This window comes from Heloderma suspectum, chromosome 1 (assembly GCF_057233095.1).
Source record: "Heloderma suspectum isolate Gila_16-S chromosome 1, 16-S_ref, whole genome shotgun sequence".
NCBI lineage: Eukaryota > Metazoa > Chordata > Lepidosauria > Squamata > Helodermatidae > Heloderma > Heloderma suspectum.
Window position 1 is genome coordinate 409,764,681 of NC_139458.1, and position 20,437 is coordinate 409,785,117.

At 42.1% G+C, this 20,437-nt stretch overlaps 1 protein-coding gene across 3 annotated transcripts in view; it reads right to left on the minus strand.

Moving 5' to 3' along the window:
- LRPPRC (leucine rich pentatricopeptide repeat containing) overlaps window positions 1-20,437 on the minus strand; it is a 158,614-nt gene that overhangs the window by 77,758 nt on the left and 60,419 nt on the right. For all 3 annotated transcript variants that reach the window (XM_084828952.1, XM_084828950.1, XM_084828951.1), the window contains 6 exons: window positions 9,668-9,695; window positions 5,609-5,666; window positions 4,339-4,445; window positions 4,050-4,127; window positions 3,677-3,730; window positions 2,484-2,597 (listed from right to left, as the gene is read on the minus strand). In XM_084828952.1, coding sequence (XP_084685078.1) covers window positions 2,484-2,597; window positions 3,677-3,730; window positions 4,050-4,127; window positions 4,339-4,445; window positions 5,609-5,666; window positions 9,668-9,695 — 439 coding nt within the window. The remainder of the gene's footprint in view (window positions 1-2,483; window positions 2,598-3,676; window positions 3,731-4,049; window positions 4,128-4,338; window positions 4,446-5,608; window positions 5,667-9,667; window positions 9,696-20,437) is intronic.

Consider the following 20,437-nt stretch of genomic DNA (forward strand, 5'->3'; position numbering starts at 1 on the left):
CCTTGGTGGATGATATGAGGAGGGCTCTGGATAGGGGTGAATGCTCCTTCCTTGTTCTCCTCGACCTCTCAGCGGCTTTTGATACTGTTGACCACGGTATCCGCCTGCACCGCCTGGAGGGGTTGGGCATTGGAGACACTGTATTGCGGTGGTTCCGTTCCTTCCTCTCCGGCAGGTACCAGAGGGTAGCACTGGGAGAGGAGGTTTCGGACCCGTGGCCACTTACTTGTGGGGTGCCACAGGGTTCCATCCTCTCCCCGATGCTATTTAACATCTATGTGAAGCCACTGGGGGCTATCATCAGGAGGTTTGGGGTGCAGTGTCATCAATATGCGGATGACACGCAGCTCTACCTCTCATTCAAATCTTCACCAAGGTTGGCCGTAGAATCCCTGTCCAAATGTCTGGAGATGGTGAGTGGCTGGATGGGGAGGAATAAGCTGAAGCTGAACCCTGACAAGACCGAGGTACTTTTGGTGGGAGACAAGAGGAGGCTGGGGGATGTTGACCTGGTGTTGAATGGGGTACGGCTACCCTTGAAAGACCAGGTCCGCAGCCTGGGGGTCATTTTGGACTCCCAGCTGTCCATGGAGGCTCAGGTGTCAGCTGTGAGCCGGACAGCACTGTATCAACTCCATCTGATACGGCGGCTGCGCCCCTTCCTTCCCGATCATCTGCTCCCATCGGTAGTACATGCCCTGGTCTCCTCTCGTTTAGACTACTGTAATGCGCTCTACGTGGGGTTACCCTTGAAGACGGTTCGGAAACTGCAGCTGGTACAGAACGCGGCAGCTCGCCTGATTAAAGGCAGCCGCCAGCGAGATCACATCACTCCAGTGCTGAAGGAGTTGCACTGGTTACCAGTTGTTTTCCGGGCCAAATTCAAGGTGTTGGTTTTGACCTTTAAAACCCTATATGGTTCCGGCCCAGCCTATCTTAAGGAGCGCCTCCAGCAACACCAGACAGGCCGCTTAACAAGATCAGCCTCGGATGGCCTTCTCTCTGTCCCATCAGCCAGGACAGCTAGACTGGTGGGGACGAGGGAGAGGGCCTTCTCTGTGGTGGCCCCCACTCTGTGGAACTCCCTCCCTAGGGAACTCCGTCATGCCCCCTCTTTAGTGAGCTTCCGTCGTGCATTAAAAACGTGGTTGTTCAGGCAGGCATTTGGGGTGGGCTAGGGTATTTAAAAAAAAAATGTTATGGTAAAATTTTATTGTTTTAAATTGTTTTATGGTGGGTTGTACATCGCCCAGAGTGGCTGGGTGACCAGTCAGATGGGCGATTAATAAATTTAATAAATAAATAAATAAATAAAAAGCTCTTGTGCTTTACATTTGCAAAAGAAAATATATTAGAAAGTAGCTGTAACTTGCCCAGTCTAAACCTTTGTTACATGACTAGTCTATGTGGTGGACATCTCAGATATGCTTAAATATGTTAACGTTCACATTCAGTTAGAACTCCATAGTTTTATTTTAACCTCGAGGGGGTAGGGGAGGAATAGTGTCAAACTTTTAAACCAAGCAAGCATTTCCGTATCTTTTTCTTAAGAAAGGGTGCTTGGCTGTATATCATAATACAGTGATGTTTCTAATGCCTATGAAATGAGGTCATGTTAAAGCTTCTGCTATCATCATTCATGTATCATGTAATGAAAAGAAGTCAGACCACAGTCCATTACAGAATACAAGCTATAAAGTTAACTATATTCTAGTTTGCTATAAAATCATGGACATTACAGCCACACAACGCAAATACAAAATTGGACCAAAGTCTGAGAATACACAGCAAATTGCAGATCTACACAAAAATATGAACTACAGCTGGATGCCTGCTGATGAAGGCAAGAGCCTCTTTATCTCAGAAAGCTTTTCTCCAGCAGGAAAATGGAATTTCAATCCTCACATTAACCACCTTGTTATATTTGACTTGCAAATGACTATGCATGTATCAGTTGCCTGACAATCTAGATGTAAGAGACCAGAGCCGTGGCTTGAAAGGACATTTGGCATGTATGATAAACCTTTCACAGCTGTTACTATCATTCACTTTGCAGATAACCATTCACAGACCAGAGCAATCCACAAACATGCCATTCAAGAGGTAACTGAAATGAGTTGACTTTTTGCTCTAATTGCTTTTTTGTACTTCAGTATGATTTACAAGGGCCAAAACTGAATCCATAAAACTGGATATATTCCCTTCCTTACCTACACCAAAACCCCATCTACAACGAACCTTAAGTACATAAAACTGCATTTGCTCACATTTATCTCAGATTACCTTTACTTATAACTCTTTCTCTAACACCCTCCCTCCCTCTACATTAGATGGCAAGCTCCCTGGGGCAGGGACTTGTCTTTTACTTGGGTTATCCTGTAAAGTGCCATGTACACTGATGCTGTTATATACAGAAAGGTTATTACAATTCATTTATATATAATCAAATGCTAGCAATGCAACACAAATCTTTTCAAAGTTACCTCTTCTGCACACAGAACGTATATAAGCTGTTTTAGAACATCTCCAACAGGTTGATTCTCAGCTTTTAGTTGTTCAAGTTTCTCCTCCAAATCAGATGCCTGAAATCCAGTGAACTATGACAACAGGATAGGAAAGTGAACTATGACAACAGGATAGGAAGACACCAAAATAATACAAATGGTCTTTTAGAATGTTTTAACGGGGAGGTGGGGTGGATTGAAGACGCGTGCAAGCTAGACTATACATTCTCGGTAAGTTTTCGGTGAGAATTAAAATCCATTGTAGGGTTGTTTTTAATATTTCAAGTTTGCATACACTAGGAACAGAAGGACACCCTAATGCCACACTTTCTTTGGTGTCTTTCCCCTCACCCAACTGTGAGTACAAGTCCAAAGAACAACTTTGAGGCATGAGAATTTTGCAGGAAGGCACAACATTTACTAAAACCCTTAGAACTGCATTTGTGACTGTCTAGGACTCGTATTGCCCAGAACCTCTAAAAGAGGCTTCCCCATTTGGTGGGGAGCCCCCCGCCCTTGCTTAGGTCTTTGCATACATAGGGTAGTACTCAAAAGGGTCGCTCTGCCTCTGCTGATTCCACTGTGCTTGCAGGAGTGACCACTTGTGTCATGGGGCTTTTTTGCTCCTAATAACAACTCCAAAACCACTCATTTCCAGATCGGGGCAGTCAGTAGAGCCCCCTTCTGCAAGCTCCGCTGATCTGACCTGTTCCAGAAATGAGCAGAAATGCTAGCTTTGGATTATTTTTAGAAGTGTGACGGCCCTGTTGCACCAACAGTCACTACAGTGAGCTCCCAAGCACTGTAGGATATTACCCATTAATAAGTACTGAATAGCAGTGAGGGCACACCGATTTGTGCATCCTCCTCTTCCTGTCCAGTGTGGCATAAACCATCCCTGTGAATAGCTCTATTTTTAAAATGAGGAACGAAGTCACAGCTGACAAGCATCTCAGGTCTTTGAACCAGTTTGTGGAAATGCCAAGACTACCCACAAGATATTCTCACCAACATATGTTTTCAGTGCTATTAACACTAGCACTCATTTTAGAAAAAGACTGAAGCAACATCAACTGCACAGTAAAATAGATACCTTGAAAGCCAAGTATACTTGCTGTATACAAAAATTATTTGATTAGCAAAGAAAGCTAGATAGTTGCCAGTGTACATACTTTTGATAATTCTCCTTGCGATAACTTTTCTCTGTCAGTCAATAAAATTGCATCCTAAAATACAATATATGTGTAAGAATATATTTGAATATAAACACCAAATGATAAATTAGTTACAAAATCGAAAAAATGAATGTTTCAGCAATGTTACTGTTAAGATATAGGAGTCTCCCTGTTCCCTCCTATTTTATCCTCATATTTAGAGCTTTAAAATTCTGCCTAAAACAAATATTCTTCCAAATTAAATAAAAAAGGGTAAGGTTAACATGTTTTTAAAGATTAGAAATATTTATCATAAGATAACTGTATCTATAGGAAGTATATACTTGTATTTCATATTCATAAAGACAATAGTTAATTTACTACTACAGACCTTAATTAATTCGGGAACGTGGCGGTTGTCCAGTAGGTTGCGAATACCTCTGAAGATGTTAGGAGGGATTACTATATTCTATACCAAGAGGTGGAGAAAATTACATGAGTTTTAAAAACACAATCTAACTGAGATAATTTCTGTTAGACAAATTTCAGACATAATTTAAGTCTCCAGCACTTGCATGTCATTGAGAAGTGGTCTGGTTGTACTTAAAAGCTGCAATTTCAAATCTAATAGTTACATGTCAGGCAGGACAGGCATTATGTAGCAAAAAATGAAATGGTACCATCTTCTTCAGCTGATGGAAGTATTGTCTCAACTGCTCCTCCTTGGCCTGTACCTCTAAGTCACTCATGCTGTCAATCAAGCTATAAAGAAAATAGCCAACAGCTTCTGTGGGGGAAAAAAAACCCAAGAGAAAGCATTCCACTAAAATTACTGACACTGTCATGTTATCAAGATTAATTTATAAGAAATCATTTTGGTGTGAGATGTCACCCTGATGAGAGGCTCTGAAATGGCAACAATGATCACTGAGGCATAGAGATTATGTGGTTTGGGAGCACATATCTAACTGGTGAGTGAAAGGAATATTAATTATTTTCAAACCCGGTGACAGCTTTTCAGTACAGAATCTTCCTTCAATCTATTTTTTTCCACTACTGTGTGACAGAAGCAGTACTGCCCAAGGCCTCTCCCTCACTCTCCTGCCCACTACCCCAAAATAGTTGCCATAAATATTTTGTCATTTATTCAAAAGGAAATAAAGAGAGCTTCCAAAGCGTCGTGTACACAGCTCTGTATATTTCACATTATTTACAATGTTTACTGCAGCTAGCAAGTGAACACGAACACAAGAAAGAGTATTAAATGATTTTTAACAACCAGATCCAATAATCCTGTGGAGAGCTGCTTATTAGCCAATGAAAATCAAGATTAACAAAAGATGCTGTATAGCTAACAGCACTAATTTTCTTTGGCACTCAAGCATAAAATGTATAGGAGCATCACGAAGAACTAATGAGCTTTTCGGCAAGAGAACCACATAGAGACATGTACTGTATTCTCTTCAGTATTTTTTAAAGAATGTTCAAACAGATCTTAAGTCAGTTTGTTCCAAAGTAACATATTTGTGACATGAAATGCCATTCTAAAATATTACAAAAAGCTATTAAAATGTTTATTTTAGTAGCTTTAAAAAACATTTAATAGCTTTCTGTAATACAGAGAAATTTGCTTGCACTTGCAAAACATTTACTTAAATGCTTTGATTCTATTAACAACGTTGTGATCTTTTTTATTTTACTTAATATGTGAACATTTTTAAGAACAAAAAAACATTTTCAATTAAAAATGGGGGGGGGAAACCTAATAAAAATGCATGGATCCCATAAAATATACTGTGATCATCTGGATGAAGATTTTACCCAACATGTTTTCAAATTTCACTTTCAAAAAGAAGTAATCAGTGTTTACGGTTGTAATCCCTCAAGCCCATCATTACACAGAAGAACGGATTTGTGGATAAGTTACAATCATAGAAATTGAAACTCTACCAGCTGGTCCTGGAGGCGTCTGGCAATAACGTCCATCCTTGTACAACAGTTCTGTTATCTGGTAAGACAGAATAATCGTACATTGCAGCCAAGAGAAGCAAGCAAGGGCAAATAGTATCTGAAATTGAATTCTACAAATAATAAAGCATCTCTCCACTAAGGTATTATTCGACGCCACATCATAGCAATTCACTTTTTTTTAAAAGGAAAGCTCCCCCCCACCCCCAATATGGTTTATATATATGCTCTACATACCAATATATATACTGAAGTACAGAAATAAGAAAGTCCATGATTCTGTACATGGATCCTACCCACATTAGTGATCATTAGGGGAAGAACTGCTTAGAGCAAGCATTAACCACTGCCGTGGGGGCAGGGAACATTAACATTAAGGGCCCATGAGGTTTCTCTATATTATTTTTAAATAGTTTTTTAAAAGGAAGTGATACTGTGTATAATACAGCCTGCTAAGAATCTGGCTTTAAAGAAAAATAGTTAATTTTTGCTACTAGTTGCTAATAGCAAAAAATAGCAACAACGCAATCCTAAGTGTGGCCAGGGAAACCAGAGCAGCGGATCATCCCAAGCCCTGCTGGCTCATGCTGCTCAGGGTGGAAGGTCTGTGAGGGGGGCAGTTTTGCTGGACTTGTCAGCCTGGTAGATCCTTTCATTTTAAATTCCCCCACACTGGAAGCAAGGGGGGAGGGAGTTAAACTAGCTATGCCAGCTCCAGATTGGGAATGGAACAGCTTTGCCCCATCCCTGCCCTGTTTCAGGGGCTCAGAATTGCAACCACCTGCAGGAACACAGCTGGCAATAGCTGTCCATCAGTGGAGCTTTCGAAAGGCTGAACTAGGTTGCTGGGGAGTGGGGGGAGAGACACTCCCCCATTGGAGAGGCCCACCCCATTCTAACCCACCTTCAGCTGGGAGATCTAGCGGTTAGGATTGCTCTGTCAGGCTGCACTCCTAAACACAAGTACAAGGGATTAAGCCCTGCTGAAAAGTGTAGGAGTTATTTCCAAGTAAAAATGGATAGGACTGCATCGTAGAACACATTCTGGATGGCCATACCAATGGTGTTTACTACATCCAGAGTAGCTTCCCAATTTTTGGTAAGATTTCAGGATAATATTTATTTATTTTGTTTTTATACTGCCCAGTAGTATAAAGAGACGAAGCCTCTAAATACCTAACTAATTTTGACAGTGGCCCACTTTGGCATACGAAACTTTGAAGCAAGAGACTATGTTTCTCTCCCCACCCCCTGCAACTGTTGCAGACATTAATTCATTCCCTAAAACCACCCACTCCCCTGAAACAAACAGCTTTCCCATTAATGTTTACGCACGTTATTTTGTTTGGGAAAAGTTACTTGTACCCATTATACACTGGTTATGATCTGGCTGTTCCACATCTGTGCAAACCACAGTGTCTATCCCAGAACATCCAGTGAGATTGTCAGCAATAGTGCTGATTACTTCCTCTCACCAGCTATGTCTGTGAATAGAGCTTTTCTGCCTCAGGAACTACATGTACAAGACCTACTTGCGCAACAAACACCCTTGCTTGAGGAGAATGGCTATTTAAAATCTTAGGTTCACGATACCCTGGATGTCTGAGTTTTGTGAATTTTTTTACTTCCTACCATGCCAAAGCTTTAAAAAGGACACTTGAGAATTCATATTGACCTGATTTGCACGTAACGACAATCTAGAGTATGGATTGCTGTTGAACCGTGGGTTGTTGTTGCATCGTAGGTTGTTGTTGCATCGTGGGTTGTCATTAGATGCAGACCCTGCAGTAAGTTAACTGCGAACAACCCAGAGTTCACAACCCGAAAACAAACAGTGGGTTCTCTTCCTGGGTTGTTCACAGTTAACAACCCACAGTTAAACCATAGTGCAGGGTTTGCATGTAACGATAGCCCACAATTCAACAACAACCCATGATTCAACAATAATCCACGATTCAACAATAAGCTATACTCAACCTGTACTCTGGGTTGTCGTTATGGGCAAACCAGGCTATTATCTGTTTTAAGCTGGGAAAGAGTCTCAACTTCACTTGGAAAGTTTAAACAAGGCCAGAACCTGCTGTTCTATACGATGCATTCCTACCACATTCACTTTCACTAAGAAAATAACCTGCAGGCAATTACAATACTGGCTTGGATTTTTCCCTCTCTCCCTAGGCTTTCCAACAAGATGAATGAAGTCTACATAAAAGTATGCCCTGTTTCTAACAAAATTAAATAATTATTAACAAAAGTAGCAAGAGAAGCAATGTTTGCAACAGAGGACATAACATGCACAGTCACTTTATTATAAGCTGCATAATTACAATGCTATCTTGCAATGTCAGTAAATGACCTGGTTTGCATGATCAAAATAAGCGATAATGACTTAAATTGCGGCATGTGCCAGACATGGCTTGTCCTGTTGTCTGAACATGGGCAGCATGGCTTGTTGGATGGATGCCACACCCAGGCAGTAATTATGGAGATCGCAGCCGGCACAAGCTGCATGGCTTATTTTGATCATGCCAACCAGCTCAATCTGTCTGCAATTATAAATGTGACCCATTTCTGAACTTAGCAAACACTTTGGCTCAGCAAGCACCACAGGCGGAGCTCTGCAAAACATCACAATCCAGGATGGGCAAAAAACCCCAAACGGTATTTAAATATTAAAAAGACTATCTGAAACAACAAAGAAACAAACAACGTTTTGGAAAAATAATCCCCTCTTTCCATATCCAAGAAGATAGATAGTATAATAAGGCATGCTGAAATACATGCAATGTACTGCTATTATAACATGGTATAAAGCATATTTTCCAAATCCAATTTGGTAATGTGATGCTCATAAGAACAATGCCCCCCAAACACGTTTTAGTACAAACTTCCTATCGCCACCACCACTTTATTATCTTTTTAAATACTTTAAAATATGTGACGTAGAAAGGAGTTTGGATATTCTCATGAAATACTTCATCCGGTATTTGGTTATCTTATATGCTGCTATCTTGGAAATTTAAATGGTTACAATATAGGAATTACTTTGGGCTTTCTGCCAAAGAAATGAGCCAGAGCTGACTCTCCTTATCCACCTTTTACACAAAATTACAAATTAGTAAGCAAAAGGAGAAAGGGACAGCAGAGGACGCGATGGCTAGATAGCATAACCGATGCAATGAATATGAACTTGAGCACACTCTGGGAGAGAGCGGAGGACAGGAAGGCCTGGCGTGCCATGGTCCATGGGGTCACGAAGAGTTGGACATGACTTAACGACTGAACAACAATAAAGACAATCATATGAGCAGAGATCCAAGCTCACATGAGTGGCTGATCCATTCACACAGGGCCCTTTAAGCAACCCTCTTCAAGCAGCAGTTCCCCAGACTGACCTGGTTCGCATAATCAAAACAAGCTGTTGTGAGCTGTGGTGCATGCTGGGAACGATCTGCATAATCACTGCCTGGCTACAGCTTATCATGTTGTCTGAACCTGGGAGGCATGGGTTGCTGGAGGGTTAAACGACTCTCAAATAAACCTAGAACAGCCCATGGGTTATTTGAGGGTTGTTTAACCCTCTAAGAAGCCATGTTGCCCAGGTTTGGATGACACATCAATGCAAATCATGCCCAGCATCCGTCAGCACGCACCACAGCTCACAACAAGCCACGGTGGCTTGAACCAAACCAGCTCACTCCCTTACCAAGGTGAGTGGGTTCCAGAGTAGCACTCACAAAGCATCCCTACTTGCATGGAGTACAGGCTGGATCTCACCCACTGTATGGCATTTCTGTATTGATGTGAAGCTACAGCCCAAGCCTCCGTCTACCAAAGCATGTCTCAACAACCTATGGGTACACTTTAGGGGGGGGGGGGAGTTAAGCACATATTTAATTTTCTTCACTGAGATCAATAGGAGTTAAAAGTGCTCATGAATCAAGTCCCAATATAACACATGTTGCATAAGTGTTTCTATTTATTGTACCTTTGCAAGTATTTTGTGTCCAAACCATTTCAAGTTTTACTTTCTTCACTTACCTTGCTCCAAAGATCTACATCATTGGACCTGTAGAGGGCAGCAGAGGATAATAAATTGAAAACCACGAAGATTACTGTAATTTCCAACATGCTTAGGGCTATTTCTTTACAAGTAATGCTGAAAGCACTTAATAATCCACATGATTAATCTGTTCATGTACAATTATCAATTCAACTCATTATCACATATTAAATATACTAAATGTGTTTTTGTTTGTGAGGGGAATCTCATAAACAAGATACCCCTCACTAACAGAAAAGAGGTGTGTTAAAATATTTATTTTAACCACTTAACAGATTTTAAAACACTTAATTAATACTGCAACTGAAAATGAAATTTCAACAGGGCGGCAAACACTCATATAAGAGAGAAAACTGTAGCTGAAAATGGAATGAAGATGTTCCCGGTTCAAAGAACTAGAACAACATTAGTTTATGTGCGTATCACATGAAGTAGTTAATCCAGTTACAGATTAAAGTGTACTGCAAACCCATGTGGACAAAACCACCACTGAACTGCTGGAGTTCTAGCTATCCTTAGAAATGGACAGGTTAAAATATGGCTGCTGGTTTCACCCATTTGAACAAATGTAATGCACGCTATTATTAACATAAAGAGTTGCTTTGTCGATCAGACAAAATCCATGCAGTCCGCTACTCTGTTTCCAGCATTGGCTGCCCAAACGCTCCTATGCATTCATGAGGACGTGACGGCAAAAGCTCATCCCTACATAATTCCAATGACAATAAATGGTCAACATAAAAGTTTGAATTAGCAACAAAGGTTACCAGAGCCACTCTCTATGAATTTGCTCGATCCTTAAAACACACTCACACACACACACACAGACACACACACACATCCAGGCTAGTGGTCATCAGTGAGACTGAGCTATGTATCAGGAATTCCCAGATTCAGACCTCATCATTTCCACGAACTCCCTGGGTGGCCTTAGGCGAGCAACTCCCTCTACTCTCAGTCCCCCCATCTGCACTATGGGGACGGGGGGATAATATACTAACTTACCTTACAAAGTTGTTGTACGGATAACAAGTAGAAATTATGTGAAGCGATTTGAACACTCGAAAGAGCTATAGAAACGTTACATATTATTAATATGGGGTAATGAATTCCACACATTAATTGTGCATTGTATGAGGAAGGGCTTTCTTTCATCTACTGATAAGAGGACAGCCTCCCGCCACATGCACACACCAGTACAATTCATAAACTGGATGTCCATCTGGCAGTCAGTTACAACTTGGCTGAATCTCCACTAAACTGTGTACTCATGGAAATACCATGCCCTCTCTGCCATGCCCCACCCCCGGCCCCCTTTGCACTACTTATTGGTGATGGGAGTAATAGAGACACTCTGCTCAGCCAGAAATCCTGCAGTGGCGACAGGGGGGGCTTCAATACTACTGCACAAGGGTGCTACTACGAATCACATCAGCCCCTTTAAGCATCCCATGATTCCTTGGGAGCAGTGTGTGAGCATGGGAAGGGCATACATGTGCAGTTAAGAAGCACATTAGACATTGAGGCTTCTAGGCCTTTTCCACACCCAATGAAGTAATCAGCTGCACAAAGGGTCCGACAAGCCCCTGAAGGAACTGGGTTATTTGGACCTTCTAAATGCTCATTTTGGAGTCTGGGCAATTCACCCAGGCACCAAAATAAGTAAATACTGCCCTTCCGTCAACTACAGAGAGTCAGGCATGCTGACTTTGACACTAGCTCTATTTTTCTCTGACCTGTCAACACGGTCAATAAATTTTATTTATTTATTTATTTATTTATTATTGCATTTATATCCCGCCTTTATTCCTCTTGCAAGGAACCCAAGGCGGCTTACATTATCCTCCTCCTCTCCATTTTATCCTCACAACAACAACCCTGTGAGGTAGGTTGGGCTGAGAGTATGTGACTGGCCCAAAGTCACCCAGTGAGCTTCCATGGCCGAGTGGGGACTAGAACCCGGATCTCCCAGCTCCCAGTCCAACGCTCTTGCCACTACACCATACTGGCTCTATTGGATGACCATGTGTTCTATTGTGAGAAATTTCAATTTCTTCTGAGGTAGAATATTCCTATCCTACTCTTCTTCAAATAGAAATGTTTCTCAATATTTACCACCCCCACCCTTTCCCCACTAAACTAAGAAGATAGTATACCTTTATCTTTTCCAATAGGGAAATAGCTTCAGCTCCTTAATCGCTTTAGCTGTACTTTTACCAAGTCTTTGATATCCCTTTTGATATGGAACCACCATTAACTATATACAATATCTTGAATATGTCTGTCATAGATTAATAGCATGGCAGTTGCTGTTTCGTTTTTAATCCCATTCCTAAAAATTTCTAGCAATGAATGTGTTCTTTTCACTGTCAAAGCACTGCGTTGATTTTTCAGTAAACTATGTACCATGGCCCCAAATCTCTTTTCTGGGTAGTTATACCCAGTTTACATTACATTTAAATCGGCATATTGATCAACTTCTGATTTTTTGTCCCAGTGTGCATCACTTCACACTTACATTGAATTTTACTGACTGTTCTGTTGTTCATCCACAGAGTTTTAAAGAGATTTTGTCTGGTGCTTTCCACAGTCTGCTTGGGATTTCATCATCTGGTATAATCTGACATAATCAACAAATTTGGCTACTCCTGTTTATCCCTGATTCCATATCACTTATTAATTTAAAGTAACACCAGCCCAAATACAGATTCTTTGCAGGGGGGGGGGGGGACTAGTACGAAAATACTGCAGCCCTTCAGATAATACTTTTCCTAGGTGACTCTTGGTGTTTGGAAGTGTTCCACTGCAAATCTATTTTATACACCACAGTTCACTTCCTTACAGTAATCAGATATTGCCCCATATGATGTGCAAGATTTCCGACAGATAACTAAGTGGTCCAAAAACAATATAGCAAACTTTCCTTTTCTGTGCTTAATTCAATGAACACCAAATCCCTTATCTGAAAATTAACCTTATATCCTAGTACTGCTGCATTATTGGATAAATACATTTTGATCCCTTCTAAATTCTCATAAAATGATACTAATATTTCTTTATTAAGTATCTGTACCATCCAATAGCTGAAGCTGTCTAGGCAGTTCTCAACAATTAAAACCATAAAATAAGCACACTAAAACATAATATCAAACTTCAGTATAAAACCAAAGTAAAAACCAGCAGGAGTGTAAAAATTTAAAAATAGATTTAAAAATAACAAAAACTGAAGAACTAAAGTGCCTGGGAGAATAACAAAGTCTTCACCTGGCACTGAAAAGACTACAACATAGGCATCAGGTAAGCCTCTCTGGGGAAGGCATTCTACAACCAGGATGCCACAACTGAAAAAGCCCTCTCCTTAGTAGCTATCTGTCTCACCGCATTTGGTGGAAGCACCAGGAGGAGGACACATATAGGAAGTGTAAGGAAGGCCAAGCTACAAAGGAAGAGTACAGGCAGGTAGCACAGAATTGCAGGGATGGCATCAGGAAGGCTAAAGCTGAGAACGAGCTGAGGTTAGCGAGGGATGCGAAAAGCAACAAAAAGACTTTCTTCAGATACGTGCATAGTAAAAGACAAAGAAATGGTGGTACAACTTTTAAATAAGGATGGCAAAATGATAACAGATGACAAAGAAAAGGCCGAAGTGCTCAATTCCTACTTTGGCTCAGTCTTCTCCCAAAAGAGGGTCTATGACCCCCCCCCCCCCCGCCCCGGCAAAAGCAAAGTACAGGCTGAAGAGGCAGAATTGCAGCTTGAGATTGATAGGCATGTGGTCAAGGAACACCTAATTACTTTGAATGAGTTCAAATCTCCAGGGCCAGATGAACTGCATCCTACAGTAATGAAGGAGCTGGCAGAAGAATTCTCAGAACCACTGTCTATTCTCTTTGAGAAATCATGGAGGACGGGTGAAGTGCTAGATGACTGGAGGAGGGCTAAAGTTGTCCCTATCTTCAAAAAGGGTAAAAAGGAGGAACCTGGGAACTATAGACCAGTCAGTCTGACATTAATCCTTGGGAAAATTCTGGAGCAGATGATAAAGCAATCAGTCTGTAAGCACCTTGAAAACAATGCAGTGATTACTCGAATCCAAGATGGATTTGTCAAGAACAAATCCTGCCAGACGAATCTGATCTCATTTTTGGATCAGGTAACCTCCCTTGTCCCCTTCATAGATCACTGCCTTGTTGTGGAGAAGGGGCTTGCGTAACTCAGTGAAGTCATATGCTATGCCGTGCAAGGCCACCCAAGACGGACAGGTCATGGTGGAGAGTTCTGACAAAATGTGGTCCACTGGAGAAGAAAATGGCAACCCACTCCAGTATTCTTAACAAGAAAACCCCATGGAACGTATCACAAGGCTAAAAGATATAACGCTGGAAGATGAGCCCCTCAGGTCAGAAGGTGTCCAATATACTACTGGGGAAGAGCAGAGGGTATTTCCAAGTAGCACCAGAAAGAGTGAAGCGGCTGGGCCACAGCCGAAAGGACACTCAGCTGTGGATGTGACTGGTGGTGAAAAGAAAATCCGATGCTGTAAAGAACAATATTGTTTAAGAACCTGGAATGTAAGATCAATGAATCAAGGTAAGCTGGAGGTGGTCAAACATGAGATGGCAAGATTGAACATCGACATCTTGGGAATCAGCGAACTAAAATGGACAAGCATGGGCAAATTTAATTCAGGTGACCATTGTATCTACTACTGTGGGCAAGAATCCCTTAGAAGAAATGGAGTAGCACTCGTAGTCAACAAAAGGGTGGGAAAAACAGTACTGGGGCACAATCTCAAAAACGATAGAATGATCTCAGTACAAATCCAAGGCAAACCATTCAACATCACAGTAATTCAAGTCTATGCCCCAACCACTGAGGCCGAAGAAGCTGAGGTTGATCGGTTCTATGAAGACCTCCAACACCTTCTAGAACTAACACACAAAAAAAGATGTCCTTCTCATCATAGGGGATTGGAATGCTAAAGTAGGAAGTCAAGAAATCACCGGGATAACAGGCAAGCATGGCCTTGATGTACAAAATGAAGCAGGACAAAGGCTAATAGAGTTTTGCCAAGCGAACACGCTGATCATAGCAAACACTCTTTTCCAACAGCACAAGAGGCGACTCTACACCTAGACATCACCAGATGGTCAATATCGAAATCAGACTGATTATGTCCTTTGCAGCCAAAGATGGAGAAGCTCTATACAGTCAGTAAAAACAAGACCTGGAGCTGACTGTGGCTCAGATCATGAGCTGCTTCTTGCAAAATTTCGGCTTAAATTGAAGAACATAGGGAAAACCACTAAACCATTCAGATATAACCTAAATCATATCCCTTATGAATATACAGTGGAGGTGACGAATAGATTTCAGGGATTAGACCTGATAGACAGAGTGCCTGAGGAACTATGAACGGAGGTCCGTAACACTGTTCAGGAGGCAGCAACTCAATCCATCCCAAAGAAAAAGAAATGCAAGAAAGCCAAGTGGCTGTCTGATGAGGCTTTACAAGTAGCTGAGGAAAGAAGGGAAGCGAAATGCAAGGGAGAAAGGGGAAGATATATCCAACTGAATGCAGAGTTCCAGAGAATAGCAAGGAGGGACAAGAAGGCCTTCTTAAATGAACAATGCAAAGAAATCGAGGAAAACAACAGAATGGGAAAGACTAGAGGTCTCTTCAAGAAAATCGGAGATATCAAGGGAACATTTGTGCAACGATGGGCATGGTAAAGGACAAAGAAGGCAGGGACCTAACAGAAGCAGATAAGAAGAGGTGGAAAGAATATACAGAAGAACTATACAGGAAAGATCTGAATGTCCCTGATAGCCATGATAGTGTGGTCACTGAACTTGAGCCGGACATCCTAGAGAGTGAAGTCAAGTGGGCCTTAGGAAGCATTAGTAACAACAAAGCTAGCGGAGATGACGGTATTCCAGCTGAGCTATTTAAAATAATAAAAGATGATGCTGTTCAGGTGCTGCACTCAATATGCAAACAAATTTGGAACACTCAACAGTGGCCACAAGACTGGATAAGGTCAGTTTACATTCCAGTTCCAAAGAAAGGCAATGCCAAAGAGTGTTCGAACTACCGTACAATTGCGCTCATTTCACATGGCAGCAAGGTGATGCTCAAAATCCTACAAGCTAGGCTTCAGCAGTATGTGAACCAAGAACTGCCGGAAGTACAAGCTGGGTTTCGAAGAGGCAGAGGAACTAGAGATCAAATCACCAACGTTTGCTAGATCATGGAGAAAGCAAGAGAATTCCAGAAAAACGTCTATTTCTGCTTCATTGGAGAATAAAGCCTTTGATTGTGTGGATCACAACAAACTGTGGCAAATTCTTAAACAGATGGGAGTACCAGACCACCTTACCTGTCCCCTGAAAAACCTGTACGAGGGTCAAGAAGCAACAGTAAGAACCAGACATGGAACAACCGAGTGGTTCAAAATTGGGAAAGGAGTACAACAAGGCTGCATATTGTCGCCCTGCTTATTTAACTTATATGCACAGTACATCATGAGAAACGCTGGGTTGGATGAATCACAGGTCGGAATTAAGACTGCTGGGAGAATTATCAACAACCTCCGATATGCAGACGATACCACCCTAATGGCAAAAATCGAAGAGGATCTAAAGAGCCTCTTGTTGAGGGTGAAAGAGGAGAGTGCAAAAGCTGGTTTGAAACTCAACATTAAAAAAACTAAGATCATGGCATCTGGCCCCATCACTTCCTGGCATATAGAAGGGGAAGAAATGGAAGCAGTGACAGATTTTATTTTCTTGGGCTCCAAGATCACCACAGACGGTGACTGTAGCCATGAAATTAAAAGACGCTTGCTCCTTGGGAGGAAAGCTATAGCAAACCTAGACAGTATAGTGTAGCAGCCATATCGGGGGTCAGACTAAGTAGCCTCTTGCAGTCTCATGCTTCATGTTCTTGCTGAGCTCTTTCTCCCTTGAATATATTGTTGTAAGCTGACGAGACACAGGAATTCCTTATCTTGTCAAAGGTCATACAATTGTATATCTTGTTCTCTGCTGTTCTCTTCTGTTCTCTCCTTATCATGGCTACCCTATAACCCAGTTCTTGTATTATAAACAATAGTGCTAAGAGAAGAAATGTTGAGGATTGCAACCCCATGCGGGAGGGGGAGGAGGAGCCGTTTCATATGTGTCACAATGTCTATAAAACCAATGTGCTAATGTAAATCGGGGCTTCTGGCTCTTTGGAAACGATTCCAGCCTTAAGCCCGCGCGTTAAATAAAGCATCTCTTTTTCCTTCACTCCGTGGTCTCTCTGACTCTGGGTTCTGCAACATAAATGGTGCCGTGACTCGGATGTGGCAGGCTCTGAGCCAGACAGGTGGCAGTTGCCTGCTCTTGATCGCCGCACCGGGAAGACGAGCTCGGCGCATGCCTCCCTTTCTTGACGCCACCGACCTTTTTGTCGAGTGAATGGGAGAAAGCCTGCACCGGGATCGCCCAAACGGTAGTGAGCAGCAAGAGAACCTTGGGAAGCGTAGGAAGGAACTTGAGCCCTGCCTGTATCGCAGCTGCAATTGAGTTGAAACCCACATTGGAAGCCTTCAGGAGAAAGGCAAGTATATGGGAAAAAGAGGGCCCCGCCTTTAGGGAGAAAGGCCACTGGGCAGAAAAAAAGAGGGCCCCGCCTCATGAAGAAGGTCAGTGTTGGTGGTATACGTATACAAAAGAACCTACTCCTTGCGGGTAGAAGGGGGGCCTGATCACACCCCCGAGTGGGCGCCAGTACCCAGCACGCCAGTACTCAGTAGGAAGCTGAGGAAGCTGGGGAAGCCGTTTTCCGCTCTGGTAAAAAGTGGGAAAAGTGGGTGGCAGGGACATATGGATGCAGTAGAGAGAATGATGATTGTGTGAGTGGCTACTGCGGTTTCTGAAGCATACCGTTGACCGTCCGGGTGCCCAGGCCAGTAGCAAAGTGCGTGGTGTGAAAAATCCTCTTGTGTCGGCCAGTGAGACCCCTTACTCACTGACCAATTCCCATTCCCTAATTGTGTCTGTCTTCAATTTAAGAGGGAGGCTATGGGTGGTGGGGGAAGCAAACCTTGCACCCCCTTGAGATGTATGTCAAACAAAGAAAGAAAAAGTTTTTTTTAAAAAAGATTCAGAATAGAAAGAGAAAACAGCAAAAAGCTCAAGGTCGAGCTGAGAGGAAAAAAAACAAGATCTGAGGCTGTTAATTAGAAAAATGTTGCAGGACAGTCTGGCTTTTAACAAAGCGTGGGAGCGTGAGAGTGTAAGGCCGAAGAAGTAGCTGTTAGCCTAGCGCGCCGAGAGAGGGGGGGCAGGAAAATTGCCCACAACGTTCTGAGTTGTGCAACATCATCACCTCGCCTAATTGAGATGAAATTCCTAAGAAATGGAAACTGAAAATGAAGACCCAGAAGATGAAGGAAAAATAGAAAATAAAGGTGAAGAATCAGCCCCCAGAGCACAGGCTAGACCCCTCTTCGAGTAAAAAGTGTGCCATAAGACTGTCCCAAAGCAGAATAAAGTGGAAAGACCACATTGAAAATCTCTGTCAAGGTAACCGTGTTTAGCTTTGAACTGTGTTAAAATTGCATAGAGCCTGTAGCTACTGACCATCAGCTATATGATTTCTAAAGAGCGTAACCATTAAGCTTTTGCCGTGGGATTCCCTGCAATGAAGAAATCTCACTGATTTGAGTGTCCAGTGTTACACTGCCTAAGTGTGTGTGCTAAAGAGACCGAGAAACCAGACAGCATGTTCCTGGCCAAGCCAAAATCACGCTACTGCCATGCTCCTGGAAGCTGCAATAAACTGTGTAAGCTGGGAGACCCAACCTGATTGAGAAGAAAAGAAGATATTGGAGCAACTGTCTTGAAAAACAATGAGATCTGTGTAGCTGGCTGGCTGACGCTGTCAGTGATGTTACAACTTTAAATTAAGACTGTTTTCCTGTTTGAGACCCCAGCGAAGAAAGCTGACCTGAGTTATTTGTTGCCTGTGCCAAAGCAAGAATTTGGCTGCCCTGTACCTCATCGTGTCCTGTTTTGAGCTTGGGATTTACAAATACAAACAAACTGAGAAGCTTGCCTTTGAAGTCCTGCAAATCACCCCACCGCCTCCCCGAAAATTAATGGCTGCTTGAAAAATGCAAGTATAAGGCGATGCCCATCACCCCCCAGCGTCCTGAGTTTCGGCACTCAGTGTTTCAGTGCTTTCGTGTACCAGGTTAGAAGAAAAAAAAAAAGAGCAAGTTTTTAAAATGTCTGTGAGAGAACCTGACAGAAGTAGAATAAAATTTACAAAGGAGTTGCCCAGGTTAAAGCGTCACGGCTAGAGAGCTGAGCTGTGCGGCTCTGTTTAGACAGAGGCCTTGCTAAAAAGTTAAAGGCCCTTGTCTGTCAGAAGGGGTGTAGGGCCACACTTTCCCTTTTTAAACTGATGCAAAAGTAGAGAGCCTTTGCTGGAAACATCGCATCTTCATTGCCCAGAGCCTTCACTGTTTGCCTCCATCATCATCTGGGCTTTTTAGAGACACTCTGCACATGAACTAAAATTTTAAATTGTCAGAGACTTGCCATGGACAGTGCTGTGAAGCTTTTGATAAACTTGAACTCTCATCGCTGTGGACCATGTGTCTGTGTTTGTAGTCAGCTCAGTGTACAGCAGGCTACGTTTGATCTGTAACTTTTAAATTTCCTTTTGCCAGAACTCATGCAGCATAGAGTTGCCGATGCAAAAATGGTGACCTAGAACTCTGCGTGTGTGGGTATGCCCGTCCCTTGATTTTAATGAGCCCTGAGCTTTCAGCCAGAAGAGCAGTATAATTGCTGGATCTGCTCCATCATGCCTTACCATGCAAGAAGTGTTTTTCATTCATTGTATTAAATTGCAGAAAAAGTTTGTTGTGTATATTTTATGATTTCTTAAATATCATAAAATATATGTGATATTTGCAGATTAGTGTTAGTTGCAACTCCAAATAATACTAAGTGTGGTTCCCAATGGATGACAAGGAAAGAAAGACAAAAGCAAGTAAAAAAGAAGGAATAGAGAAAGTAGCAGACAGATAGAGAAGAGAGGAAAAAAAAAGAAAGAAAGAAAAGGCAAGAGGCAAAGAAAAAACATTTATAAAAAAGAAGCGTGGCCATAGTTGCCCCCAGGGTAAATTAAAAGCAGCTGATTGTGCCTGGAGCTTATTACCTGGGGTAAAGTAGCCACAATAATGTAATAGTTCTTTAAGATGAAGAAAATGTAACTAGAAAGAGAAGAAGAGCCTATCCCAAATGTGTGTCATTGGGACTAGTGTAAGGCAGAAAGGTTTAAGTGAGTGAGTTTAACTTGAAAAAGACAAATAAAGAGACAAGGCTGGTGCATGGAGCAGAAAGTTTTATATAAAAAGTTTGAAACATGATCTGCAATACAGGCAGATCAGCAAAGAAAAAGAAAGCAAAAGAAAGAAAAAATTTGTCTTCCCATACTAATAAATAAAAGTGTTATCAAGCACTTTGGGAAGCGAAGTTGTTTACAGGAAGCTGTGCCTGAGAACCAAACACTTCTAGCCTATGCTGAAAATGCTTGCTAGTGTTGTGCTGCCTCATGAGTAACATGTATGGTATAAAAACCCATTTAGCCCAATAGCTCGTGGTTCAGAGAAGCTGTCTGATCCAGCCATTAAGTACGCCTGTGTGCTGTAAGTTACCCAATAAAGTCTCCTTGTAAATAAATCCCC